Genomic DNA, 27,547 nt, shown 5'->3' on the forward strand with positions numbered 1-27,547 from the left:
ATTGATCAGAAGGAGGGAACAAAGCTTCCTCTTGCTCCGTGATCCCCCAAACCTCAGATTCCATTCACGCCTTTCCCCTGAAGCGTACAGGACTGCTGGCCCAGATGGGGCACAGCCCCACCTGTGTCTCCGGTCCTCCTCCTTCATCGGCTCCTCCACCTGCAGACAACAGGTTTGCACCAGCTGAAGATGAGCCTGGTGTTTATTTGCCTTGCCAGCGTTGGGTGCTGCTCCTCTTTTTAGCATCAGGCAGGGATGGAGGGCAAGGAGAGGAGGAGATGTCAAAGAGGGGACCTGGAGGAGGTGGGAGGAGGTGGCAGGGTGGTGCTGGGGAATGTGGCACAGCCTGCCGTGAATGGGATGCTTTAAAAAATGATGTGGAGAATAAAAAAATAAATAAATAAATTCTGCGTTATTTGAACACTACTCCTATTTTCTATGGGTCTTTAAAGTTCCCATGTACAAGCCCTCCACCTTAAGTGCTCTGCAACAGAATGATGTTTCCTGCCCCAAAATAATTCTCCTGTAATGGAGCCGCTCAGGGCTCATTCCTACCCTCCCTAGGAAAATCCCCAGTGGGTTGCTGAGCCTTATCAGCAGCAAGGTGGTCTGCAGCCTGGGAGGGTGAATCCCATCTCCCTGCTCTCCCTTGGTTTCTCTCTCCTGTCCTCTGGTTTTAGTCTGTGCTGCACTCCTTTTCCCCTCCCAAAGGAACCTAAAAATAAACAGATCAAAAAAAAGAGCATAAAAAGGAAAAGTCACCAGCCCCAAACAACGTGCTTAGTCATTCGCAGTTATTAAAATAGTTTCTAAAAGCAACAAATTGCTGCGCCAGCCAGAGGAGCACGTTACCTCCATCAGCGAGGGGCCCGATCCTTCCTTTCCTGATGGCCTGCGGTGAGGGCGGGTCCCTTGGGAGCAAGCTATAAAGTTGTCAGAGGTGGGGTTCAGCAGGGATGTTGCAGTAACCCAGGGGGCTGATGAAAACCTGAGCGTTGGCTGGGCAAGATAACACAGGGCTGAGGCTGGGCTGCCTGTGGGGGTGTGTGCCCTGCTGGAAAAGCACAGGAGGACAGTCCTGGCTCTCCAGCTCTTGGCCAAGATCGAGCCTGCGATTGCTCCTGCTGAGGTGCAACGTTCAACACTCACAGTGTGATTAAAGGCTCAGGCACGATCCCCACCCTTCTATCAGTGACATCTCCTCCCCTTGGGCTACTGAGGAATGGCAGGCAGCATGATTGGTTTTTGGGACCCAGCTAGCCCCTTTGGGGTTAGATCCATCCCTTTAACAGAGGACAATGACTGATTGGGGTATTGAGGCATCCTGGGGGAATAGAGGCTCGGGACTGCCAGCAAGGAAATCAGTTAAGCTCTCCGCATGCTTAGATCTGTGCTCAGAAAATAGGATGGTACTTGGCTGCATCTGCCTTGCTTATGTAGATGATGCTTTTTTTCAGAGTAGGGATTAGCTCTTATCTTGCACCTGGCACACGGGGCCTGCGTTCTGCATTAGAGACTCCAGTTCCCATACAGCGGCACTAGGACTCAAAAAGCACTTGGTCAGACAAGAGGAAGGGATTTTTGCTGTGTTTTGAAAAAAAAAACAAACACGAAACAACCCTGTTTGTCATCACCAGACTCTGGGAGTGTGAACTCCATGCCCTAGTGGGTTTCATGCTGGAATCAGAAACTAGACTCCTGCTTTTGCCACTATAGGGCCACGTTTTGTCCCAAGCCCAGCAGGAGTTTGCCCTAGGCAGCCTGGATGACCAGGGAACCAGCCCGTGGAGTTCACTTCACCCTACAGCTGCTTTCATTACATTGGAACATAAAACTCCAACAGCCTCCCAGGACGTTTCCTGGTCAAAGAGAAGGAAAGGACATGTACGAGTCCACCCAAGAGAGGCACCAGACATACTAACCCAACAGACTGGGGGAGGCAGGAAAGGATTTGGCCCCTCAAAGTGCTCAAGGAAAGACGAGACTCAGTTAAGGGGGAAAACACTGTATTTCCTTTTCAATTTCCTAGGATGAGACAGTAATTCTGACAGCAAATTAGATTAAAAAAAGTCACGCAGTTAGAGTTTGGTTTAAAAATGCAGATAAAAGAACAAGGGGAGGAGACCCAGCTCAGTGCAGGCTATGATTTGTACGGCAAATGCAGTCACATCAGATGAACTGCTCCTCCAGCCTGCCCTACAAACGATATGTCACCCAGGGCATGGTTTTGGGCCACGCTCCATCCTCAGGCAGTCACCCTGGCTGAGGACAGGCACCAGCCCAGTGCCAGGTTCCCCTGGAGGCTACCCCAAGAGCAGCATGAGGCATTGCAGCCCCCCAGGACCGCTGGCTGATGGCACATTCTTCACTTCCCGCTGGGATCTGATGCGGAACACATCCCAAACCCACCGCCCACGCCACACCAGCTCTGATTAACAGGTGCCCAGATGCCATCTCGCTGTGCTGGATAAATCCTGCAGCTCGGGGATTATTCAGCAGGACCTCGAGGTGCTCAGGGCACTTAATGCGGAGAGTGTGCTCTCTGGAGAGGTGCTGGAATAGCTGTTGATTTTACAGCATCTATTTTTTTTCAGTAGCATGCTGTTCTCAGTCTGCAACAGATGTCCTCAGGCATCCAGATCCAGGGTTACAGGTCTAAGAGCAGGCAAAAGCAAGCTTTGCAAAGCAGCAGACATCACACCCAGGGTTACACAGGACAACGGATGCATTAGGAGTGTGCTCAGGTCTGTCCCTACTGCCCATGCCAGACCCCTCCATGGCATGAGTTCTGGTTACAAAGCTGCAGCAGGTGGGGATGCGGGACATCTGCAGGGTAGGTGCTCCTAGGAAACCCCTAGCTGGGACTTCACCAGCTGTTCTGTCCAGTCTGGGGTCATCTCTTGTGGTTTGTGGTGATCTGGCTCTCTTGCAACCCTCAGCTCTCCCACCTCCCTAACCTCAGGACCTGATCCAATGCACTGGGAAACCAACATGACAACCTTCTCTCCCTCAGCATGGACTGGGAGCCTTAGGAAGCTCTGTTCTGCTCTCTATGACTTCAGGACAGCTGATCATCTTCACAGCACTTGTCTCCTTGCTCACCCAGTGTCTGCCTACTGATGCCAGCCCGCCCCGTGAAGCAAGCTGCTCTGTATGTGCAGATCTTGGATCTCCAGAAAGAAGGCATGAATGCGAGCACAGCTTCAGCTCCCACCTCCCCAAAGCAGGCACGCACCTCACTTGGTCTGCAGCACAGAAGGTAAATGAACGGAGCTCTCACTGTTAATTACATGGGAATGACATACCAGATACAGGGGTGTTAAACCCTGGGTTTTGGGACTGGGCAGTGGAAGAAGGAGCAAATGCAAGCCCACAGCCTCCATGGCACCCTCCTGCCTGGAAGCCTCGCTGCCTTCACCAACTGTCTCTCAAGTCTGGGGCAGTTAAACACCAAGGATAATGTTTCCAAAAGTCTCATGTGATTTAAGCTTGTAGACCACCTAACTGCTTTGGGAAACATTACCTTCAACTCGCTGCCTCCAGAAGAAGTTAAGAAGGAAAAACATGGAAGAAATTCACCAAACCCAAGAGAACTTGGGCCAAGTGGCTTTGCTCAGCTTCCAGAAGACAGCTGGACTTTTAGGGACATGAAATCAAGTGACTTTTATTAAATATAGTGGACCCCCCCCCCTTGTATTCTTACTCCCTGAAGAGTCCCATTGGCTGGAGCCCCCCCTACAAACCCCTGCCCTGTTACATCTAAAAGGCTTGAGCCAGGCACACTCGCATCACGCCCCCAGCTCTCACTAGTGTCATCACAACACAAAAGACACACTATCAGAGCCTTTGGACTCCGAAATTCAACCCCTGTGCATGCTACCTGTTCCCCCACTGCTCCAGCCCAGGACATGCTCTCTCAGGACCTAGCCAGCGCCAGCTCTGGGCCTGTTCAGCCTGGAGGAGGCTGAGGGGGACCTCATCACAGTCTACTACTTCCTCATGAGGGGGAGTGGAAGGCAGGTGACCTATTCTCTGTAAACACCAGTGACAGGACCTGCAGGAATGGTGTTAAGCTGAGGCAGGGGAAGTTCAGGCTGGACATCAGGAAGAGGTTCTTCACCGAGAGGGTGGTTGCACACTGGAACAGGCTCCCCAGGGGCTTAGCCACTGCACCAAGCCTGTCTGAATTTAAGAAGTGTTTGGACTGTGCATACAGTCACATGGTCTAAACTTTTGGGCAGACCTGTGCAGTGCCAGGAGTTGGACTTGATGTTCCTTATGGGTCCCTTCCAACTCGGGATATTCTATGATTCTGTGTACTCATTGAGAAGAGGTCTAACAATTGCTTCCTCACCCAGAGGGGTAGAGGGGTGAGGGACTCCTCCTTCCACTCCCCCACTTCAGTGACAAATCAGAAATACAACCTAACATGGGATAGCTGTCTCCATCTCCATCCTAGCTGTCATCCACCCCCCAGTGAAGAAGCCCCATGCTCCTCTGCAGGAGCAGGGCCAGCCAGCTGCCTCCCCAGGAGCGAGACCAGTGCTGGGGGACATTGAGAAAAATCGTTCAGCTTTAAGAATCAATCTTAAATACTGGGAGACACAACAGTAAGGAGAGGGGCTATTCCAGCTGGCATTATCAACTCAAGATGTCCCAGCACCACTTACTCAGAGGGGGAGAAGTAGCCAGCAGGACACTAACAACGACTATTTTCCTGATTAACTTTAAACCTAGTTCAATTTTTTTCTCTTCCACTGACTGGGTTTCTAATCCTGGTAACCTTTCTCTACAGCTCCTGTGTGTGCAAGTGTGTGTATGGCGGAGGCAGTGGGGGGGTCAGGCGCTTAGACACATTTGGCGAAGCCCACAGAGTCGTTATCACGGTCAAAGACAGTGTAGTAGGGACCGATGAAGACATCCCCCAGGATCCAGAGTGGGCCACCAGGGGGTGGGACGTCCAGGCCTGAAAACCCACTCAGGCAGATGGTCTCTCCTTGTGCAGAAACCTAGGAAGAACAAGAACTTCAGCCAAAGTTCCCCACCTCTCCCCAACCTCAGGGGCTTGGGAGTAACACCTGCCAACCCCAGCTGCTTTTCAGCTTCACAGCCCAGGATATACAGCTTGGGAAAGCTACGAAATCTAAGAGCCACTGCTGAAATACTGTGCTAGAAGTTGATCCCATATCACCTGATGGCTGTCACACCAGACCAGTAGTCCTGTGAGAAGGCTGGCCTAATGTTACCAGAACTCAACAGAAAAGGGCAGAAGGTTTGTAGAAAGTAGGAAGTTCCATAACTGCCTGCCCTTCTTTCCTCCCGGCAACAAAGACAGCATCACATAGGGGATCTCGTTCCTGCAGGATCTTATGTAAGTTTCCTGGACCCAGCAGCCACTGCCATCACCACAACCATTCATGCTTTCCCCTCCCTGCCACCAGGTGCCTGCTCTGGCTTTGCTCTTGGGTTTTAGATTTCTTGGTTTAGCTCTAAGCAAAGGCATCAAAAGTTAGGCCTTGGGGAGAACAGGCTGGCAGAATTTGCCCTGGACGCACCTTGAAGACGTACTGCTCTCCGGTGAGCTGGTAGGGCTTCCCTCCCAGCGTGAGCGTGACAACGGGCAGAGATGACACCTTCTCACAGGGGATCACATACTGAAATGGAAACAGCAAAGGCTTCAGATGGCAGCTCCTAAGCCCTCAAGAAACAGAACTACCTCCCCCAGGCAGAACCACATCTTTCCCATCCTCCCCAAACACTCATCTCATGGTGCATAAAAAGCTTGAGCCAGGGTAAGCAAGCTGCTCCTACCCCAGGCTCTGAGCAGGGGTGGGGCAGAGGATTTTAAAGATATTAAGGATAGTTTGGGGCCAGAGGATGCCAGGTTCAGCTCCCAGGTCTGCTGAGTCCCCAGGATCCTTCCTAGGGGCTCCCTGTCCCTCCAGGATTTCAGGGAGGAGAGACGACCTTGGGAGATTAAGTATGACAGTTAAAAACTTGGCAGGGAAGGGCTGTCATTTGCATTAAATGCATTTGTATTAAAGTGCCTCTGGACTCTCATTAACATCAATCTTTGAATCCTTGGCCTCAGCCACAACTCGCACCCCTCTCCTCCACCTCCCAGAGGGCTGGCAGGGGTGACCCAAAACCTCCCAAGGATCACAAGACCCAGGCCCTCCTGCTTGTCTCATCTCCACCCTGAAGGACAGAGGGGTCCCTGCTATGCAGGGAACTTTTACGGGAGCACAGGCTGGGATCAGGGAACAGGGGAAGCAGCAGACCAGTGCCTCTAGAAGCATCTGGGTGCAACACACCCAAAGCAGGGAGTTTGCAGGTGCCACAACAGCCACAGACTCGTGCCGTGCCCCTCCCCAGCCTCACCTGGCCCTTGATGAGTGGTTTTGCACCGATGGCTGTCTGCAGCTCCTTCACCTCCTTGGTGGGGCCGGTGATGAGCGAGGTACCCGTGTCCACGATGGCCTCGCAGCCCCCCTTACACAGAGTCAGCCCATTGGCAACATCCACCCTAGGGAGAGATGCCCAGAGAGGAGACAACATCTTACAGATGTCCCAGCACGAGCTGCAGCAAAAGAAGAGCTGAAAAGGGGAAAACTGAGCCCAGGCAGAAGGGACATACATGGAAGGCTGCACCAGGTACCTATGGAAGGTCTAAGGAAAGGACGAGTGCTCAGAATTTTGATGCAACACAGGTTTGTTTCTCTACCGTGCCTTCAATTAAATGAGGGCCTTGCTGCATGTTTGTGTTTCTGCAGACACCCTGGACTGCCATCTGCATGCTGGTGCAAGCACCACAGCTGACAGGCACAGGGACAAGCTAAGGGTGATAAACTAGGGGCTCTCACATCCTGGTGCTTCTCCTGAGTTTGTGCTACTGCTAAAAGCAAAGGGTTAACCAGGTGCTGAGACAGCTTTGGGGGTTGTGGGCAAGGGAAGGATTCACATACATTAAAAAGGCAGGAGAGGAGCTGCTTGGCTTCCTTGCCTGCATCACATTTCACAGCAGTGCAGACAGATAAAGCCCTCCAGCCTTGATCTCTGCAGGCTCTGCCAACGCAGCGTGGCTTGGGGAAGATGAGAACTAAGACCCTGCGCCAGGAAGGGCAGCGGTCCTTGGGAAAGAGGCACGCACTGCTCACAGCCTGCTTCTCAGCTCCCATCACGTGGGAGAGCTCAGAATAGACAGCGGGGCTCGCCCAGCCAGCAGCCCGCTCCCCTTCCCCCTGCCTCCAACAATGCATGCTGATTGCTGCACCGTGCCCTTCAGGCAAGGGCTGCCTTCCTGGGGCCTCATCCTGCTCCTCCGCAGCTGCTGGCAAGCAGCTCAGCGAAGTTTAACACATGGGAGGCCTTCAGGCGTGAGGAACACGGGGCTATCTGCACACACAACAGGACTTACGCATCCATGTGGACCTGCCAGTAGGCTTTGCGTGTGACATTCACCCAGCTGAAGTCGCCGCTGTAGTATTTGGGGTCTGTGCCCCCAAGCAGCAGCTCGCCGCCTGGCTGAGCTGTGGGGTCTCTGAAAGAAAGGCCAAAAGTCACCAACATCAGAGGCAAGGTGAGGAAAACCCCTCCAGGTGTCCCCAAAACACACACCAGGGCATTTGGGGGGTTTATAGCAGTGTTAGTAGCACTGGAGACAGACAACTGGTATTGAACTATAATATGTCAGTATAAGGACAGGTACTCTGAGATAGGCTGAGGTGAGGAAGGGGAAACTGGAATATTTTCCTAAGCACGCTGCAGAGGTTAACTCTGCCCAACTCTGCTGCAGCCGGCGGCCTCAGAGCCGGATCCTCAAGGTTACTGCCAGATAAAAGATTGCTGCTGAGCAGATGGGAAGAAATATGGCAATGGGGGAGGGATGGCGCTGGAACTGCCAAAAGCAGCCCTCTCTGTCCTCCCCTCTCCAGACCTGCTACTTTTTTTGGCTGAAGTGGGTGCTCAGAGTGCCCTGGGGTGGGCAGCACTGGGGGGAAGGCACTACAAAGCTTTCCCAGTGCAGGAAGAAGGATCAGCCCCATCAACAGTGCTTGTATGAGAAGGCAAGGCCACATTGCTTGTGGATTTTTGCTGCAGGCTAGGACTGCATTCACCCCTCTAACTCATGCTGCTTTAGCTGCATGCAATCTTGTGATCACAACCCTCTACATTTGTTTCCTCTGGAAAGATCCTCCCTCTCTTCATCAGAAGCAGCAATCAGGTAGCAGATCTACCCAGCTTTTTAATCAGTAGAATGGCTGCTTTTCTGCTCCTTTTCCTTACTTCACACTGACAGGGGAAAGGGTTTGGCCCCCCTGCTCCAGCAAGGAGACCTGAGACTTCCCCAACAGTGCTGGCACAGGTGGGGCTTGTCTTGGCAATGGAACGTGCGACCAAACCCAACAGTACCTGTTCAGGTAGAAGGAGAAGATGTTTTTCTCAATCAGCTTCTGCTGCATGACGTTATCGAAAAAAGGAGTGACCTTGTCCACAGAGATCCTTGGGAATGCCATGCCCAGGATGCCATCGAACTTGGCAGCGATGAAGGTGATGCCTGGCTGCTTCACGGCCTCCCCGAAGATCTGGTTCTTGATTTTCAAGTTCCCGAGCTGCAGGGAGGTGGGGACAGAAGAAAAATAAACATGAAGAAAATTTATCCACAAGATCAGGGTGGAGACGTGGCCTTGAACACAGGCTCAACTCACCACCATGCTTTTGCCCATACATTTGATGCCCTTGCATCAAAAGCGGACATCCTGGTGCCACTCTGCTTGGTGGGGACAGTCCACTCTGATCACCCAGTGGCATCTTGAGTCCCTGCAAAGCCCAGCATGTCCCCAGGGGCAGGAACTCTGCTCACTGCCCACCTCACTCGGCCCTTTCTGCCTCCTGCTGAATGGCCATGCCATTTTGCAGCTCTTCCTCATTGCACAGAGGGCACTATCACCTTACATTCCCTTACAGCCCTTCTCTTACTGCCTACTGCATCCTTTCCTCCCAATTTAAGCAGCTCTTTGCTGCATCATTCCTCAGTCTGGGCTTTTGCTAACTCATCTGTGTCCCACCTCCTTGGGTGCCACGTCCATACTCAGCTGGGACCCCAAATTTTCCTCACCTCTGCCAGACCCACAATCATCCCAGTATAAAGGATATTCTCAGGGTATCACTCAGCTTCCAGGAAGATGACCAGCTTGCAGAGACCTCCCCTGGCAGGGGAACACCCAGCCCAGAAAACAAGGTTGGCACAAAAGCAGTAATCAGAGCAAGGTGAACGCAAAGGTCGTGTCTGTCACCAGCCATGAGGAGGACTGATGTTCTCTGCTGGAAAAGCTGAAACACCTCTCCCCCTCGCTGGGGGCAGATCCCCAGAAAGAAGGAAATTGCAGAAAGCTGTCCTGTTGGCAAAGCCGCCCAGCTTCTGGCTCACCACAGGCAATTTTAGAGTCTGTGCTAGGATTCCAGCAATTGTCCCTGTAGTAAACAAGGCTGGACTGAAATGCTTGGTCTCTCCCACCTGATGGCAGATAACGATCCCTGTAAATGACAAACATCCCCTCAGGGTCTGACAGCCTGTGACCAGGCAGGCAGCGCTGGCTTTAATGGTATCTGCAGCTTCGAAAGGGCAATTCAGCCTTGCAATAGCTAAAGCCACACGGCAGGATGTGGTCCAGAGAAGCTCACAGTAATACATCCGCTCACAAGTCCTAGAGATCGCAAAAAGCCGTTTCAAAAAGGTTTTGCCTCTTGAAGCTGAAATGCAGAGCCCACTCTCTACCTTGGGCAGCCACCCAAAGCTGGTCCTGCTGCAGCTCAGAAAGCTCAATAAGGCTTCCACTGAGGGAAAACAGACTGATAAGCCTGGGTTTGTTTGAAGTCCTCCTCAAGAATGCAGAGAAATTGAAGAGGGAGGCAAATAGCAGCCTGGCAGAGGGGTCTCAGCAGGCTTGTTCAAACTCTGCTCCTGCTCAGTCCTGAGCAGGACTGAAATCCAAGTGCATAATAAGTGGAGCGCTGGTGCCAGATGACAGATCTGTTGTCTCCATCGCTCAGCTGGCTCTCAGCCAGACACAGAGTGGCCACAAGCTTTTATCAGTTGAAGCGTGAGGTGAGCAGTGAAGGCAGATGAAGGTGAAGGCACCCAGAGCCATTAAGACAGGGCACTAAGAGAGCACCTCCTGCACCCATGGGTGCTTCCTCTGCTGTCCTTGAAGGACATCCTAAGGTTGGGCTTCAATCACAGCCAGGGTTCCCCATCAGCAGAGGGGTGACTGGAGCTGCTCTTTGGGAGGGCGAGCAGCGCAGTGCCACGGAGCACCACAGCCATGGAGGCTGGAGCTCAGCACCAGCTTTGAACAAAAGTCAGGGCTGAGGGGCTGAAGGACTCAGGGCCACCCACCAAGCAGTGCCTTTCGGTAGGATATCAGTACTACCACATGCTTCTGGGGCTCTTTCCACCCATTTGGACAGCTGGAGCTGAGGCAGCAACCCCGAAGGCTGTATCAAAGTGTCTGCACTTTGGAACCGCACCAGACTGTGAGCTCGCCTACGGAAAGGAAGCAAGGAGCCAGCAGTGGAAGCATCCTGGCATCCAAGCTGAAGGTCCCTGAGCCCGCCTTGCTCCCCTGCACCAGAAGGGTGATGCTGCCCAGGACCCATCAAGAGGTGACTTTTGCTCCTGCCCAGACAGAAACCAAATGCTACCAGCAGTGCTGTTTGCCGACAGCCGTCCCCGCTCCCCCAAACAAGCTCAGGCACAAAATCCTTCCTCTGTGCTGCTGGGAAGCAGAGAGCTAATTAGCAGGCAGGCATTAGGGTGATAATTACAGAAAAAAAAGCTGCAATTTTCCTTCTGACTCACTTCAGCCCCTGCATTAAGCCGGAAAGCGCCTAAACCAGCCCACACTTTCACAGGACAATGAAGCTTGCTGTTCGCCTCACTGCCCCGCTCCACGACCGCAGGAGCAACTTCCCAGAGCTTGTCCCAGAGCACCCAGCCACTCTGCCACCAACCCTGCTGGCAACAGCAGCACAGTGCCCAAGGCACCATCTCTGCCTGTGTTTTATAAGGCTGGCTTAAGAAACCATTACTGCTACTTGCAAAATGCCTTTGTGCAGCAAGAGGCATGGAAAAGCTTGGATGGGAGGCCATTGTCTTGTTTTTTCCCCTAAGCCAACTGAAGAATGCAAGAAACAAATTGCACAAAGTGAAACTGAAAGGGGCCACAAGCTGGGAGGGCTGCAGGAGGTGGAGAGCAGGCGTGAAAAGCTGCTGGTGGCCCCCACGGCTCTCCCTTACAGTCCCCACTGATTTTCAAGATTCAATGAGCCCATGAGAAGTCCTCTTCCCCAGAGATGGAGCTGCACCAAAAGTGGTAACTTTTGAGCTGCTGGCATCTTCATATGCAATGCACAAGCCACATCTGATGTTTCAAGGCTAGCTTGATGTTTTCCTGCTCTAAGGACAAGCTATAGAGTGCTTGCTCCTTGCTTGCCCCCCAGCTCCAGGTTCTTCTTTAGCTTGGATGCTTCTCCTCTGATCCTTATAAAACCAGTAAGCCAACACTTTCCAGCTGAAACTAACAAACCCAGAAATACCTAGATTTGTGTGCCTACTCAAGATGCTTGGTCTCCCCACCCTAAACAAACACATGCTTTTATTATCCCAGCAAGTAGAGCCAAGTAACCTTGGAGCTTGCACTTGCAGCAGCTGACACACTTGAGTTCACTTGTCCCTAGGAATACCCAGAGTCCCAAGAGCAGGGTACCCACCCTTCACAGGGTGGGAAGTTCAGCCTTTGCTCGCTGAAAAGGAAATTGAGACAATAAGCTACTAGCGAACCACCTACCAGCCAGGCTAGCAAAGAGAACGCCCAAGACATCTGAACATGTAAGCACCACTCCACATGGAACGAGGATGGGGCTGGCTCCATGGTGGCAGAGCCTACTCCTGCTTGGTGTGGCCATCAGCTGCCCACAGGGATGTCTGCTGCCATGGCAGCAGCAAGGTGGGCATCCCCAGCAACCCACAGGGTGGTGCTGATGTGCACTGAGGCTGGGAACTTCCCGGGGTCAGGAAGAGGAGAAGAGCCAGAGCACATCTGCAGTACACCATACGTATGGCTCAAGCTCAGTTCTGCTTTTTCTGACCCTTTGGTTAGTCCCTTCCCTGCCTGCCCTTTCTGTAGTCACCTCCTCACATCATCAAAGCACTTAGAAACACGGGGCTGAAGCACACTTGATAGGAGTGGGGCACTCCAGAAGTGAGACCCATTGAAATCAAACTGCTTTGAGTGCTGTTACCAAAAGCTGGCTGGGGCGGCTGGGAGAAACGCAGCCACTACTCACCGTGACCGTGTCCTGGCTCAGGTATCCTGAGAGGCTCCCTGTCCCATAGTGGATGGCAAACTCGGTGCCGTTCTCCACGTAGGTGCTGGATTTGGAGGCATCGTACTTGTGGTGTAGCACTGCAGCCAGGGAGTGGGAAAGATGGGCATTAATTCTCCTTTATGCACCAAGCAATCGTCAGTCACAAGTGAAAGCCAACCCCTAAAGTAACACTGGAAACACCTGCACTGCTATTTGCCTTCCCCACATCAGCCACAAAACCTCTGCTCCTCCGTACCCAGCCCCACAACCCCCTGGGGCACCAGGACAAGCAGAAACTTAGTGATATGAAAGCAGGTTTGTCTGCAATGAGAAGGTCTGGGGATCAGGTGGGGAGATCCAATTTGGCACTTCAATAGGATTTGGCCACAGCACATTAAGAGCTTGGAGTATGTGTGGCTAGTGCATCAGGGCACATTAGACAGCAGAGGCAGATGTCCCCATGGCTGCCCACAACACCATGGAGAGCTGGGGGGCTTCAAACAGACTGCTCCAGACACAAACATCTTCAGTTTATAGATTTGTATTTTTTTTGGCTAAGGCTAGCTGGAATTTTTATACAGCTATCACTTTTCTGCACATAACACAGTATTTTCCCAGAGAACTGGGACTTCCCCCTGCCCAGGCTGCCTGTCCCTGTGAAGGGGTGGAAACTGTAACATATCCCTGTTTTGTGGCCAGGCAAGGCATGACAGGGCTGTCCGAGGAGGGCACAGGTCCAGGTTTCCTCCCTGCCCTTGACAGCCACCGGAGGTCAGCTCTCCTGCTCGCATTTGTTGGCTCCGCAGGGTTCTCCGCTCTGCTTAAGCTGCACAGCTGGGAACTTTTAGGTGGCACTTCGCCACAGCCAGGTTTGACACCTGCATCTGTGGAGGTTTATCGCATAGTAACACCACAGAAGAGGAAAAAAGAGAAAGCATGTGATTCCTTAGATGTTCTTACCCCAGGAAAGAGCACCTACCTGGTTCTCATTAACTATAAAATCCATGAACATGTAGGCACATGCTCCATGCAACAATAAAACAGAAACTAGGACAGTTTCTATCAGATCTGGCAAGAAGCTGATTTTTTTTTTTCCCCCAGCATTGCGCAATGGGACAACAGTCTATAATTTGGGGAGAAACCCTGCGACCTGTGGAAGTGCTCATTGGCTCCTGGCTGCAGGACTGAGGCTGCTCAGGAAGGCTGGAGCTTGTGCGTGGGTGATGATGAGAGGAGAAGAGAAGCTTTTGGAGACAGGGCGTGAACCGGAGAGACAGGGAGGGCTTGGCAGCATCTCAAACCTCTCCTCCCAGTACAGATCCTCCCTCCAGGTGGATCAGCAGGGTCTACCATCAGCACAAACTACTCTGCATTAGCAATCTGCATCTGTCCCCTCAGCAGGCAGGCACGATAATGATGCAAGCCAGGGGCTTTCAGCTAATCACTAGGGTGTGGGATCTGCATTTTGGTCCTGATGTTGATGCCTATGTCATGCAGGGAAGGAGAAGCCATCCCACTTACAGCAGGCGATGTCCAGCAGGTGACAGTGCACAGACGGCACCCACAGGTTGGAGGAGCCGGTGTCGAAGACCACGGTGAACTTCTGCGGAGGGGTCCCGATGCCAATCTCACCATAATACTGGGCCTGCAAAGAGAGAAAGGGGCCTGTGAGCAGAGGTGCCCGCTGATAACAGGGCGTGCCCTGCAGAGCTGCCCTGAGCTGGGGAGATAAGCTGGTGGCAAGGGACAGGCACCAGAAGCCCTGGCCAGTACCCACACACAAGGCTGGTGGGTGTCCTGGTGGTTTGGAGGCTCCCAGGGAACACAAGAGCATGTAATAGCAAGGGGAAAATCATGGAAAATCATCTTTCCCAGAGCTTTTTGGAACAAAAATGGGGATGGCTTCTTACATAAACATTGTCCTCCTCTCACCCATGGCAGTGACATGCTCCATAAGGGAGGCTCCCTCAGATGTTCAAGCCTAATTACAGCAGGTGGGAAAAGGATAATCAGGGAGAAGCAGGACAGGTATTTGCAGGGAGCATTTTTAGGGCATGGAGACACAGCAGAAATAGGAAGGTGGGCAGGCAGAAGCGTGGTTCACAGCAGGGGAGAACAAGACAGGAGGAGGCCAGGGCAAAGCACCTGCATTGTTGAAAAGCCAGAAGAGCATGAGCTTGCTGAGAAGCTGCTGTGCTGGCAAGTCTGGGGGAGGAACTGCAAGTCACAAGCAGCTGGGCCTGCCGCAGCCACAGGGCTTTTCAGCGCTGGCTGGTGAGCCCCTGGGGTGTGTGGGAACTGAGTGTTTTGTCTGGGTGTACTCAGTTAAAGGGGAAAAATCCCAAGACAGGATTATCAGACCTGCCTGCTCTGAGCTCACCTCCTGAACACTTCACCCTTTGGGGCTGCTCCCTGAGTAATTAATAACCCCTTGCCATTAACCGCAACAGCCAGCGCTTTCTTCCACTACCTCTGGAGTCACCTCACCTAAAAATAACCCGCTACAAGTTTCCACTCTGCCACCAACAGCTACCATCAAGGTCAAATCCCTTCCAAGCAACAGGATGTTTAAACTCACAGGCTGCTGCCAAACAAAAATGGCCAAACCACTGCATGGCCGGGCTGCAGCAGACCCATAAATCCCATATGTAGACCTGCTGGGGAACATGCAGGGTGGGCAAGGTGCAGCTGTGCCTTTCCTCTAGTTAGGAGAGCTCCTCAGGCTCTGCTGGGTGTGCAAGGTCCCAGCAGCCCCTTATCTCATGTCACAGGCTCACTTTGTTGCCAGCAATGTTTCAGGATGCCCCACTTCGGTGTGGGAGCTTTCCCATCCCTCCTACACTCAAGACAGCATTTTTGCTGGGCACGCTCTGGGACAGCACCTGAATCTTTGGTAAGGCTCCCCAGCAGCCCTCACCTGGAGCATCTCTTGTGCACCAGAGTGCAAGGCAAACACCCCAGCTCCAGCAGCCCCATGCCGTGGTGCAACAGGCTTTCGACATCGCTGGTTAAACACTTGCAGCCCTTCCCAGCAAGGTGCCCCGTGGGGACAGGGCCGGCCACATGATGAGCACGGGGAGCAGGGCCAGCACCTTCCCTTTCCCCAGGCAAGGGCTGTGCGTGGGACACCTGCCCGAGCAGCAGCACCTACGCCGTGGGTGAAAATCTCAGCTTTATTACCTGGGTATTATGGGATGGATGATTTTCCATGCAGAAGAGGATGGGGGGGGACAAGTTTTTCACCTCCACGTGACAAAGCACAGCGTGGCATTGCCAAAACCAGCCAGAAGAGGCTAGGAACACCAGCAAGCACACAGGCCCCTGCTTACAACCACTATACACAGCAATTAGGGAGAAAAGAAAATAGGTCAGGAGCTGCAAACACGGCAGCTCCATGGCACCAAGCTTATTATTTTTAACTTCTTAATGATGTTAAGCAACTGCAAAGGGCTTGGAGTGGCCCTGCAAGCCAAAGCAAGAGGATAAAGCTCTGTACATGAAGTTTCTCTCCCTCCTTCAGCTTTCGGCGAGGCCGGGCGCCCCGCTGGGGTACTCACGTCCATGTAATTCTTCAGGATCTCTGGCGTGGGCTCAGCCAGGTCGGCAAAGCCCAGCTTGAACTTGAGGAACTGGGTGACAGCGTTCATGTCGGGGATCTCGCTGCCCACCTCGGTCAGGACATGGCGCATGGAAGGGAACTTGGTCAGGGGGATCCTGCGGGATGAGACAGCTGGTTAACAGGGGTTGCTGTGGGGTCGTTATGGGATTTACATGCTCCCACTGCCTCCCTCCCTATGACCCCCTTGGGAGCACCACCCAAGCGCAGGGTGCACACACACCAGTGGCACCCCAAACCCCTACGGTGCTCACCCACCCCAAAACCAGAGGGGACGTGTCCCAAAACCCCCCCAAACCCCCCCTCACACCCAGATACACGCGTGGGATGGGGATAAACCCCAAACGGGGCCACCCCCCAGCACAACCCCACGCAGGACCCCAACCCCCGAGCCCTTACACCACGAGCCCGCACCCCCCGCAGCCCCTCACCGTATGAGGGCGGCGCATGGCCCCAGCAGGGCGGCGAGGAGCAGCAGCAGGACGCGGGGCCCCATGGCGGCCGCAGCTCGGAGCCGTCCCCGCTCGCAGCCGCCCGCCCCACCCCGCCCGCGCCCCCCCTTTGTAGCCGCGGCCCCGGGCCCGGTCAGCTGACGGCGAGGGGAGGGGCGGCGCGCGCCTCACGTGACGGAGGCGGCGGGGGGGGCACGGCTCCGGCTCCCCCCACCCCCCGTGACTCAGCCCGCACGCGAATGGGGAATCAACAGCGGGAGGCTGGCACGAGATTGGTTTTAGTGCATTTTGTTCTTTGCTTTTTTCTTTTTTTAACCCCCATTTTTCTATGTTTTCCCCCCAGTTTTTATTTTCCTTCCGTGTTTTTGCTCCTGATCCCCCCCCCGACACCTCGCACTGTGGGGGGGGGCATCCCTCCAGGCTGGTTTCAGTTTATTAAAAAAAATAAATATTAATTTTACATTATATTCTGATTCATTTTCATTTCTTTGTTTTTATTGTGCTTTTATTTTCTTTTGTTTTTATTTTCTTTTTGTTTTATTTTGCTTTGCTTTCCTTCATTTTTGTTTTATTCTGCTTCATTTTGCTTTGTTTTACCTCGTTTTGTAGTCTTTCACTTTACTTCATTCCATTTTGTTTTACTTCGTTTTACTTTGTTTGACTTCATCTTATTTCATTTAGTTTCATTTTATTTCATCTTAGTTCAGAGTGGGGGTTTGAGGCGTCCTTCCTTACCCTGGATTGCTCACCCAGAAGGAACCCCCCCAAATTTGTGTGTTCCTCCCCAAAATGCCACCTCCCCCCTGGGCTTTGTGCTGGGGGCCCCATCCCCAGCTTGCCCCCATCACTCGGTGCCCCTTTTGGTAAGCGCCTTTGGGAAGTGCCCCCCTGGGCCTCCTCTTGCTTTCTCTCCCTGCCACCACTGTCCCCCGTTTGGGTCTGTGCCACAAGTGCCACCAAAAGCTTCTCGTCCAGGAGCACCCACCACAGCCTCACACCCAGCCAGCTTAACTTTTCGGGGCACTAAATCACACCATTGCCTCCCCCCCCCAGAAAAAAAACAACACCCAAAACCCCTTAAGCTCCTTTTGGAGAAAACAAAAGGGGCCAGGACGGCGTCTTGGGGACAAAAATAAAACAAAGCTGCTCCCAGCAAATCCTTCCGCGAGCCTGGCCACGAGGTCCCGTTAGTCCGGCCTGGGCGCTGGCCAGGGCCCGCTTCCCTCCTGCCCTACAGGCACGTGGCCGGGGCGAGCGGCTGACCATGAGTCAGCAGAGCTGGCACCCGTGACTCAGCAAACCCTGCTCGGCTAGGATTTGGGGACCTGGGGCCGAGGGTCCCGGTGGCCCCAGTCCCCGTTGTGTGGGTCCCAAGGCAGCGGGAGGTGTCGCGCCTGCCCCCCGCGGCCTGCTGCCTGTCACGGGGTGGGTGGGTGAAGGGCATGATCCTGATCCCTCCCAACACCGACACGGGCTGGCACCGGGCTGCAGCCCCTTGGGGTGCTCCCAGCGTCTTGTGACGGGAGGGAGAGGCACAAACCCTCCCTCAGAGCTGGAGGGGAAAGGTGCTGGCACCCCACATGCTCCTCTGCATGCATTTCCCATCCAACTGGCCCGGCCCTGCGTCACGTGGCTGTGGGCTGTGTGTACAACAATGCTAGGGCAAAAACAAAAAAAAAATTGGGGTGTCCCCACAGTGTTTAATCTAGCTCCAGGCCTCGGCACCCATGGGTTCAGAGCTGCCAGCACTGCACCCACATGCACCCGTCCCCGGTGTCACTTTGGTGCCACTCAGCACCTCCACCAGGGATGCCAATGCAAAAGGTTTTGCTCCCCCTGCAACATTTTCCTTCTCCATGCCATCCGAAAGCGAGCGGTGTGCAGGCACCGCCGTGGGACGTGGGCGGCGGGTGACGCACCCCTGGCAGCAGGCCACCATTTTGCAACCTCTTGCGATTCCCAAGTAGGATGACGCAGCCCTGGCGCGGGATGGAGGAGCGCTTGCTCCTGTGCACCGGGGTCCCCTCCGCAGATGACACCGGCAAGACCGGGTGGGTCCTGTGCTTCGGGCAGGCGTGGGGCGAAACGGTTAAAAACACCGTGACTCCACATCAGCGGGTGCCGATGTTAATGGATGCAGCTAATTAGCAGCGCCTGATTCACCAGCCCCAAGCACAGCAAGGAGCCGTGGTAACTTTTTCCCGGCTCAGTGCCAGGACCTCACCCGTCCCCAGCACCATTTCTTAAACTGGTGGGAAACTCACAAAAATTCACTTTTTGACACCAAAGGAAGGGTTGAGGAAGAGCCACCCAGGATGGAGCTGGGTATCGGTCCTGTGCCATCGGTGCTGACTGGCAGGGCACACACATTAACACCCTTCTGCTGCCAGCAGGGACTGTGGTCACCCAGGGTAGATGCTAAGTATGGGTGCCACAGAGCTAGCCTGGGTGGCAGTTGTTCCTTTGGTGTCTTGCTGCAAACCCTAATCCCAGTGGTAGGTGAGGATATTTCACTGGTGGCCACAGCTGGGAGACCTGAGTTTTGCATGCCTTCCCTGAGTTATTTTCCCTGAAAAAAAATGGTTTTGTGCAGCAAAATGCTTAGGGACATGCCTGTCTTCAAGCCCATGAGCGACCCTGGTGTCTTCACCTGTGCTGGGCTGCAGCCAACCCTTGTATCTCCTGTCCCTGTTTCTTCCATGCCCATGGCCCTGCCCAAAGCCCCTCCGCCCCCACGGGGGATCGAGCATCCTTCCCCACCCCTGTCCCACCGCCCCCGCAGCCACCAGCTCCGGGGCCACGCCTGGCACCCACCGTGGGGACGCATCCTCTCCTCGGGGCAGGGAGCTCGCTGTGTTTGCCTCACCCCGATTTTATTTATATATTTATTTTGTCAGGAGCTGCGTGTGTGTACGGGTGAGAAGAAGCCCGGCAGGCAGCTGACGGGATGGGTGGCAGGGGCAATGATGGAGTCGATTCATCGCCTCCCACGCCAGGAAGCGATGGGCACCCCATGCACCCGCATCGCACACCTTGTGCAATGCCCCTGCGGGCACCCGGGGAGAAAAGCTGGGCAGGGGTGCAATCAGCATGGGCACCCCTTGACCCCAGACAAGAAGCCCCAACCCAAAGGAGATGTGCCTCCAAGCAGGCATAACAAGGGTTATCCCTCTGAGTTTTCTCACCAGCATTATTTTTAATGATTTCCTTTAATATCCAACCCAGTCAGCCCCCCAAAAGCCGATAGGTTATGCAATTAGACCACTTCCGTGTGACAAAACACGAAATCCCTTTGGTTTGGGGAGGAGGGTCGCCTTGGGAGGGTGAGGGTCACTAGGGAGGGATATGAGTGGAAATAAAAGAAAAAGTGGAAGACGCCGTTGATAGTTTTCTCCTTTTCTGGGGGTTTGCATGGCTGATTGGAGCTACGTCAGCCTGGAGGGGGCTGAGTCGTTGGCTTAGGGTTAGGGTCCCAGGGGTGTCCCAAGCAGTGTTGGGTCAATGACTGGGAGGACACAAACATGAAGCAGCTTTGGCTGGGGCAATGTGGGGTGCCAAAACACTTGTTGGAAAGTAATGGCCAAAATTAAGTGCAAGAACCTCCTTCTGCACCCCTCTGCACCCCTTGCACCCTTGGAAATGCCTTGGAAAGCCAAAACCCAAGGAATGTCCCAAGCACTGATGATGGCGTTATTGTCCCAACCCTTAATGAATTTACTGCAGGTGTCTGTAAGATGGAAGCAAGAAGTTTCCCCACACGACAGGTGGCTAAGCTGCAGCAGTACTTGCTGGAGGCTGTTTCTGATGCTCCACCTTCGGAGCAGGGCAGGGAAAGCCACAGGGTAACAAGCCTGAAGCAGCAGCACTTGGTTCTGCATGAAGCAATCCCCCGAACCCCGTGCTTCCTTCCTTTTTTCCCCATTTTGGGCACATGTTGCCTTGTCATCCCCCCCTCCTGCCGTGCTGACTGTGCTGGAGGAAGGCACGCGGCCCGTTCCCCTTGCCTCAGCACCTCGCGGCCTGCCACCGCTCACATGCTCCTGTCCCCAACTGCCTTGACTCAGCTAATCCCCCTCACCCAAGGCATTGACCGAGCCGGCCTTAAATTTAGTTTCATCTCGGGGTGAGGGATTGCCTCATGGCCACTGGCAAAGGTCAGAGCAGCTCAGGGTGGCAGGGACATCTGCGACCACCAGCAGGTCCCCACCGTGAGGTGCCACCGGGCCGGATGCAGGCATTCGGCTGCCAAGCCCCAAAATATCTGACCTCCATACAAGTGGGACGAACATCTGCCCCCGCTTGTTTGGAGCATCCCATAATTAATGTTTGCTTGGTGATTGAGGCTGACAGGTACTTAGTGTTATTAGCAAATCATTAGGAGCTGATGTTGATGTCACTACTTTTAGACATCTCATTTCAGCATCTGGACTTGGCAGAAAGGTCTTTTTTTGGAGGTGGTTCCCTCCAGAAGATCCTCTTGCCGAGGCGAGACCTGTCCCAAAACCGGGGCAGCAGGGACACAAGTGGGAACACAGCAGCCACCCCATGTCCCGTGATAGGGACATCTGCCTCGCCCACGGTCCCATGCGCTGGGTGGAGAAAATCCCCTGGGTGGGAGCGTGTGGGAGCTAGCATGGAAGTACATGTACGTGGGGAGGGGGAGAACTGCTTTAAATGAAATATTTTGGCATTTCCTGAGGTTTGTGTGTGGATTTTGATGGCCTTTGCTCTGCAAGGAGCTAATCCAAAACCCACTGAAGGTTTCCTGTGCTCACAGCAGGATCAAGCCCACCCTGATGTGCTCCACGTGCACACGGCTGGGTAAGGCCTGGATAAAAATCCTCCATGCCTGCAAAGCAGCTCCACAATATTGCACCCCTCTTCCCAAGCACGCTCAACCAGGGGCACCAGCAAATCACACCAAGTGTTGTTTACTTATTTATTAGGGGAAAAAGCATTGGTGAGAGTGATGAAACCTTAAAAAAATCTGATTATTTCTCTCTGTTCTGCCATAAAATTTGCATTTTATTTTTAATTAAGAAAAAGGAAAATTAATGCAACAAAGGGAACTTGTAGTTTTCAGGATGGGCTGGGGGTCAAAGTGGTTTTCATGGCTGCTTTTAGGTGTTAGTTTTGGGGGAATGGTCCTGTTCCCCCACAGCATGGGTAGCAGGAGGGCAGCACAGTGGCCTCTAGTGGCAATCACTGACATCCTGCCCTGGGGAGAGAAACCTCCAAGTGAATTTTTGGGGCTGTTTTCTGCCTGGTAAAATTAGGCGCAGAATCAAACGAGACAGAGGAGAGACATCCCTGCATAGGGCTGGCTTTGCACCATGTAGGTACTGTGGTCCTGGGCTTGCTCGAGACCACATCTACCCTGAGCAGCTTCACCTGGGACCCCACCCATGCCCTCCACCCACAGCCCTATTTAAGCTCAGGCTTTGACACCTAAGCCTGTTTGGAGGTTTGGGTGATGGTCTACATCCCAAGCCTTATCCCCCTGCATAGCTTGTGCTGCAGGTGGCCCCCTCTAGTGCCCTCACCTGGAGGAACCCCAGAGCTACATCAGTCTCCTGGATGAACCCATCTCACAGCCTTGTCCTCATCCCTGGTCCATCTCCTGCTGGTCCAGGAGCTCTGTCCTACAGGTCTGGGCCTCCTAAGGGCACTCCTTGTGAGCAATGCCTAAAAAAAAATTATTTGTTCTCTAATACATGTGGGACTACAGTTTGGGCTTTTTTTTCCTCAACCTACTAATTGGTTTCTAAAAGCTTATAGGTGCTTTATAGCTTTGTGGTCTATCCTTGTACTGAATTTGTTGGAGTTGGCCAGAGCTGCATGAGGGGCTTGGTGACACATCATTCTTCTTAGGAAGCTGAGCATGTCCACCAAGGCAGGGTCTTGGGGACTTGCTTTGAGCAGAGCTCCTGAGATTAAATCTTGGAGGCTAAGTACCACTGAACTTTGCATTTTTAGTGCTTACTTTCATGCTTCCTTCCCCATGTGTGGGGCAGTAGCTTTGTTTATCCTTGTAGAAGAAGGAAGTCCCCAGGCCCTACAAGACAGGTAGGTAGCAGTCCCTGGGGTCACAGTAGAGTTGCCTGTCCTTCCTGGAGCAGCTGCTAAAGGACCTTGTCTCAGGAGCATTCAGTCCTGCTTGGTGGTCAGTGCTCTCAGGCAATGCTCTCACCCCCTTTCCCTGAGGTTTGCTTGCTGCAGGTTAATAAATCTTTCCTATTCCACCAAGCTGGCCTTCAGCTGGACCGGTCCTGAGAGCTGCTGGTTGTTGGTCCATCAGCAACATGAGGGGACCCAGGCAGAGGGTACCCCCATATCTTGAGCCCCCTGGATGTTATGAAGGCCATCATCAAAGAAAATATGCGGCTGGATCTGGGCGAGGATGGGGCCTTTGGGAGCCCCATCCATGAAGAAAGCCTCGTCGATGGCCAGACCCCATTCCCGGAGCGTCTTGATGGCTCGGATGCCCATGTCTCGGCCGCTGCGGGCGGTCACCAGGTAGGTGCGGATGGGGCACTCCTCACGGTTGAACTTCTTGTGTATCTTCCCCAGGTGCATGGCAAAGGCTTTCATGGGACCCTGGAAGCACAGCAAGACACTTGAGAGTGGGTAGGAAGGAAAGAAGCATCTGTTCAATCCACTTTTTCCCCTTTCGAGGTTCCTTAGGCCTCTGCAGGACACAGAAGTGTCTGTTGGGTATAGGTTTGGGCAGTGCTGGGACTGGTGCTGTGTACTGGCCACACTCATGCCCTAGGGTGCTCAGCAGGAAGGTGAGCCTTGTGGTGCTCATGCAAATCCTGAGGGAACCAAGAAGGTGCAGCACCCCTGGGTGAGGGGATCGGCACAGCATGGCATCCCAGCCTACAAAAGGTCACAGGAACACTCTGGGTAGCCATAGCCCCAAATTTTGGGAGCAGATGCTTGCTTACAGAAGACAGCATGCCAGATCCATTTCCAGAGGGACTCCAGATCAGCCCCTGCTGGGACCGAGCAGTGCTGAATGCAAAGGGAACCCATAACAATTTGTGCTTTATTGGCCACCCACAGCAAAGCCCTAGCAGGGGCGATGCTGATGGTGGGCATGGGGCCTGCAGCCACCTTGCTCACCTCTCCCATGGGCACGGCCTCCATCGCTCGCTCGTACTGCACCGCTCCCTCCAGGCCCTGCTCCCGAAAGACCTGGTCGGTCTCGTCGGAGAAGAGCACGGCGTCCCCATCGAAAGCCACGCGCAGCGGGGTACTGGGGGCCTGCACCTCCTGCTGGAAGACCAGCGCTGCCGAGACCCCTGTGGGATGGAGCAAATTGGGTTTGGTGGGGGAACAAGGGAGCCACCATTTCCTGGGGGCAGCTTGTGCATGGGCAGCTCCTCTCCATGCCTCCACGGCCCCATCGAACACTACAAATGTCACCAGAAAAGGCAGTGTGGTTGGATTCTCCAAGCAAAGAGGGTTTCCGTGGGGGTCATCCTGGCCTTTCCAAGGCTGGATTATTTGGGGAGCACAAGACAGTGCTGCTGATCAGGGACTGTATGGACACTGAAGCCTGCTAGGAGAACTGCTAGGTTGTTGTTAATGCATGGGCAGCACTCCTCCTGGTGCCTGGTCCCTCTGCCAAGCCTGGTGTTAATGTCCAGACTTAGCACTCTGTGCTGTGAGTAATAGGGCCTGGCACCTCCGCTTGATTGGGGTAATTGGCTTAATTACAGGTCTTTTCCTACAAGCTGCTCCCTGCCTGCTCTCATCCGTGGGTTGGGGCTCCTAGATGAGACACTTGCTAGAGCAGTGATGATCTTCAGGGAGACCTCAGGATTGGGCTTTGTAGCTGAGGGAGATCTGGGCTGCGGCTGGCTTGCTCCTGACCTGAAGGACCTTGGCCAGCTGATGTGCTCATACCTGAGCAAATTAATAAGGAGGAGATGAACCCCATTAGAGCTGTCAGGGGCTGTATGCACTCAAATCCAGGTCAAGCATGTGCTTACATTTATCATTAAGGACTCTGCATGTACCAAGAAAGCAAATTCCACAGCATCCCCACAAGGCCCTGGGAGGTAATGATGCTCCCTCACTGATCCAGGGAGCAGCATTTTGGGTTAGAAAGGTTTAAACGTTCTGCAGAGAAGGACCAGCGCATGGCAGAGCTGCAGCTGGAATTACACATAAAACACTTGGTTGTGAAGCCATCTGCAAACACTGCTGTTTGGGGGCTGCTGGTGGGGACAGAAGAAGAATTCAGGACTGCGGTGGTGGCCAGGGTGCCATTCATCCCCTCTCATCCATGACAGAATGAGCTCAGGCACTGCTGCTTGGGAAAAGTGTGGTGTGTTTGGGGATGTGGGATGGAGGGGGAGACGCACCTCTCCGGAGGGCATTGCAGACGTCTGTCCTGTCAGCTGAGAGGAAGAGCTTGACCCCGTGGGACTTGAGGTACTGCGTGGAGTCCTCATCGCTGACAAAGCAGAACTTGGAAATCTCCAGGCCTTTGGGTCAGGAAATGTAAGCAAAGTCTGTTACAGGGCTCATTTGTCTTTATGAACCCCTTTCACCTCCTCAGGTTTTTGTGTGCTTTCTCGTGGCCCAGTCTCTGCCCCTGATACACCACCACTGCCTTATCTGCTCCTCAGCCCCCCTGGAGAGAGGATACCCGCCCTCAGGGATGTGCCTCTCCTACCGTAGTGCTTGGCACTGTTAATGATGCGCACACCACTCTCTGGGCTGTTGTTGGAGAGCAGCAGGATGTCAAAGAGGTCCTCCTCTGCTGGGTTGCTCTCCAGGATCTTCTTGTTCACATACTGCACTGCCTAGGAGGAACAGACAAGAGTCTTCTGCAAGGGGCATGACTGTGAGGGTTGTTCTGCAATCCTGTGGTTAGTGGCTGGGGAGAAGGATGTGGGCAGTGGGGACATTGCGCTGCAGCTGCCACCTATGGCAGGACAAGCATGGGGCGGAGAGCAGCCATCCTGTGCAAAGCACAGCTGGGAGGGCAGGGAGCAGGGCACCAGCAAGGAGGTGGAGATGTGGTGAGGGGCACAGGTCTCAGGAGTGCTGCACCTGCACCCTGGGGTGGGGTTTGAGACCTAAAGCCAGGAAGGCTGAGCCTTCAGCCTGCCCTCTTGAGTGCTGGCATGTGCCCCCAGCCCGGCGTGGGGCTCACCTGGATGAAGGCGAAGGCTGTGCCTGGTGGCAGGGGCCTGTCCTGGTTGGCCTGCTGATGCCTCACGTACTCCTCCTTGCCCTTCTCCAGGTAGAGCTGGTGCTCCTCCTCCAGGTTGAAGATGGCTCTGGTGGTCACTGCAATGACCAGTGCCTTGCTGGGGTCTTTCTGCAGGAGAAAGAGGAAAAGAAGGGTTGGGGGAACACAACGGAGGAGCTTGGGGTGGTTGGGACAAGCGTGGAGTAGTGGGGCTGGGCATTGGAGGCATCACCCATGCGTCATGCTTCTGGGCTCTGCTGATGCCAGAGAGCCTTTGAAGGAGGGGTATCAAGCTTGATCTTCATCTTCAGGTCACCAAGGATGGAAGCAGGCAGTTGTGAAACCCTAACCTGTTTGGTAAGCACAATATGCTCCGAGGACAGCCCACACAGGAGGGGATTGCTTCATCATTTGTGCATCTGTGGGCACAGCACAGCTGTAGTCAACTGCTTGGGCTGAGCTGGGCATGTCCTGGTGTTTTTATTCTTGCTTTATCTCTTTTTCTGGAGAGACTGATGAAGTAGAAACTGCTGCGTTCTCCTTTGTCATTCCAAAATTAAGTGTGAGCAAATGCATCGGTCCTGTCCATATAACTGAGGCACCAACAATTTTGGCCACCACAGTTTCAGGCTGTGGTGTCATCTCCTACAGCAGCATTTCAAAATGTACTTGAGACTGAGGATCTGCATTTTGTAATGAGCAACTCTTACCTGTTTCACACTGGGGTTTACAACCGTGCTTTCAGGCTCTGCCATCTTCCAGTTCCAGCATCAAACAAGAAAAAATGTACAATTAAACCAACGCGTTACAATACATCCAATCTAAATGGGGGAGAACAGAGAAGAAAAATGGCAAAGAGGGTTGAATATCCTGCCCAGACAAAATGAGCTGGCTTCTGCTGACGACAGCTTTGCTGTGGGAAAACCTGGCCTGAGATCTCTAATTAATTATGATGGAAGAGTGGCTTTTCAAGCAGTGATCACCTTTTCTCCCCTCCCAAAGAATATTTTTCCCTTGGGAGTTTCTGAAGGAGTTTGTGGAGCTCTTTTCTCAGCAAACTAAATCTTTATGTACCCTAAATGAGGCTTGGGGATTTAGTGAATCAAGAAGCCTGTGAAAGATCTTACAGATAGGCTTCTAGCTTGCATCCTTACTTGCTACTTTTTGTCCAAATGGAGAATTTCTGTCCCCAGATAAGTAAATTCACTGCATGAGAGATCATTTGTGGGTGTAAAAGGCCCAAGTAAGTTGAGATGTGTGGTGGATGCTTGGGTGCAGGATGCCCTACACCACAGGCATTTGTGCAGGCAGACCAAAGTCCTGGGGAGTTGCATGGTCTGCCTGTGCCTAGTAGCCAAGGAAGAAATTCCACTTTTGCATGCCCAGGTCCTGTGGTTTCCACAACCGCCTTGCTGTACACTTTGTTTCTCTGTGCTAGATAGTGCTATAAGTGGACACTGGGATTCAGCCTGTGGGATGGGATTGGCTCCTGTTCCCACAGGGGTTATTTCCATCCCACAGCTCCTAAAAATATACTGTGGGGTTTCTCGGGAGAGCAAAGGAGGTGAGGACGGCTCTGCCTGGAAGTGCTGGGAATTGCAATGGAATTACAACCTTGTTCCCCCTTTAATGTGCTGCCTGATTAATGGGGTGAGAGGCTGTGCTAGCATAGACCAGAAAGAGCATACAGGGTGAAGAGTCAGGGTCTGCACGGGGAAAATCTCACTGACAAATGTCTTATTGCTGGGGACTTCACCCTCCTTGCTGTCCTGCCACGCTTGCTGCTGGAGGACTTCAGATCCTCATCCAGTGGTCCCTCTGGAGGTACGGATGAAAGGACTTCATATATAATCTGAATAGGGACATGCTCCTGCACATGTGCTCCCTAATTTCCCCCTGGGG

General features: G+C 53.4%; 2 protein-coding genes across 2 annotated transcripts; both read right to left on the reverse strand.

The window, feature by feature from the left end:
* Positions 1-1,989: 1,989 nt before the first annotated feature.
* CTSD (cathepsin D) lies at positions 1,990-16,533 on the reverse strand. Its single transcript, XM_084287077.1, has 9 exons — positions 16,417-16,533; positions 15,927-16,083; positions 13,891-14,014; positions 12,349-12,467; positions 8,413-8,612; positions 7,418-7,540; positions 6,382-6,526; positions 5,556-5,654; positions 1,990-5,009 (listed from the first exon to the last, which is right to left on the reverse strand). The coding sequence occupies exons 1-9, from the start codon at positions 16,479-16,481 to the stop codon at positions 4,848-4,850; spliced, it is 1,194 nt and encodes a 397-aa protein (XP_084143203.1). The 5' UTR covers positions 16,482-16,533; the 3' UTR covers positions 1,990-4,847.
* Positions 16,534-22,731: 6,198 nt separating this feature from the next.
* On the reverse strand, positions 22,732-26,400 carry LOC311209655 (cytosolic 5'-nucleotidase 1A-like; the record flags this gene model as incomplete). The annotated part of the gene is made up of 6 exons (XM_084287133.1): positions 22,732-23,034; positions 23,563-23,741; positions 24,810-24,932; positions 25,124-25,253; positions 25,607-25,774; positions 26,356-26,400. 6 exons carry the CDS (start codon positions 26,398-26,400, stop codon positions 22,732-22,734), a joined length of 948 nt encoding a protein of 315 aa, XP_084143259.1.
* Between the last annotated feature and the right edge of the window lie 1,147 nt (positions 26,401-27,547).

This window comes from Netta rufina (genome assembly GCF_964035555.1).
Source record: "Netta rufina genome assembly, chromosome: 5".
Classification (NCBI taxonomy): Eukaryota; Metazoa; Chordata; class Aves; order Anseriformes; family Anatidae; genus Netta; species Netta rufina.

Coding starts and splice junctions, on each gene's coding strand:
- CTSD (XM_084287077.1), bottom strand. CDS start 16,481: ATGGGGCCCCGCGTCCTGCTGCTGCTCCTCGCCGCCCTGCTGGGGCCA. Junction 14,015..15,926: donor TCCTGAAGAATTACATGGAC/GTGAGTACCCCA, acceptor CTCTCTTTGCAG/GCCCAGTATTATGGTGAGAT. Junction 6,527..7,417: donor TGGCAGGTCCACATGGATGC/GTAAGTCCTGTT, acceptor ATCTCTCCCTAG/GGTGGATGTTGCCAATGGGC.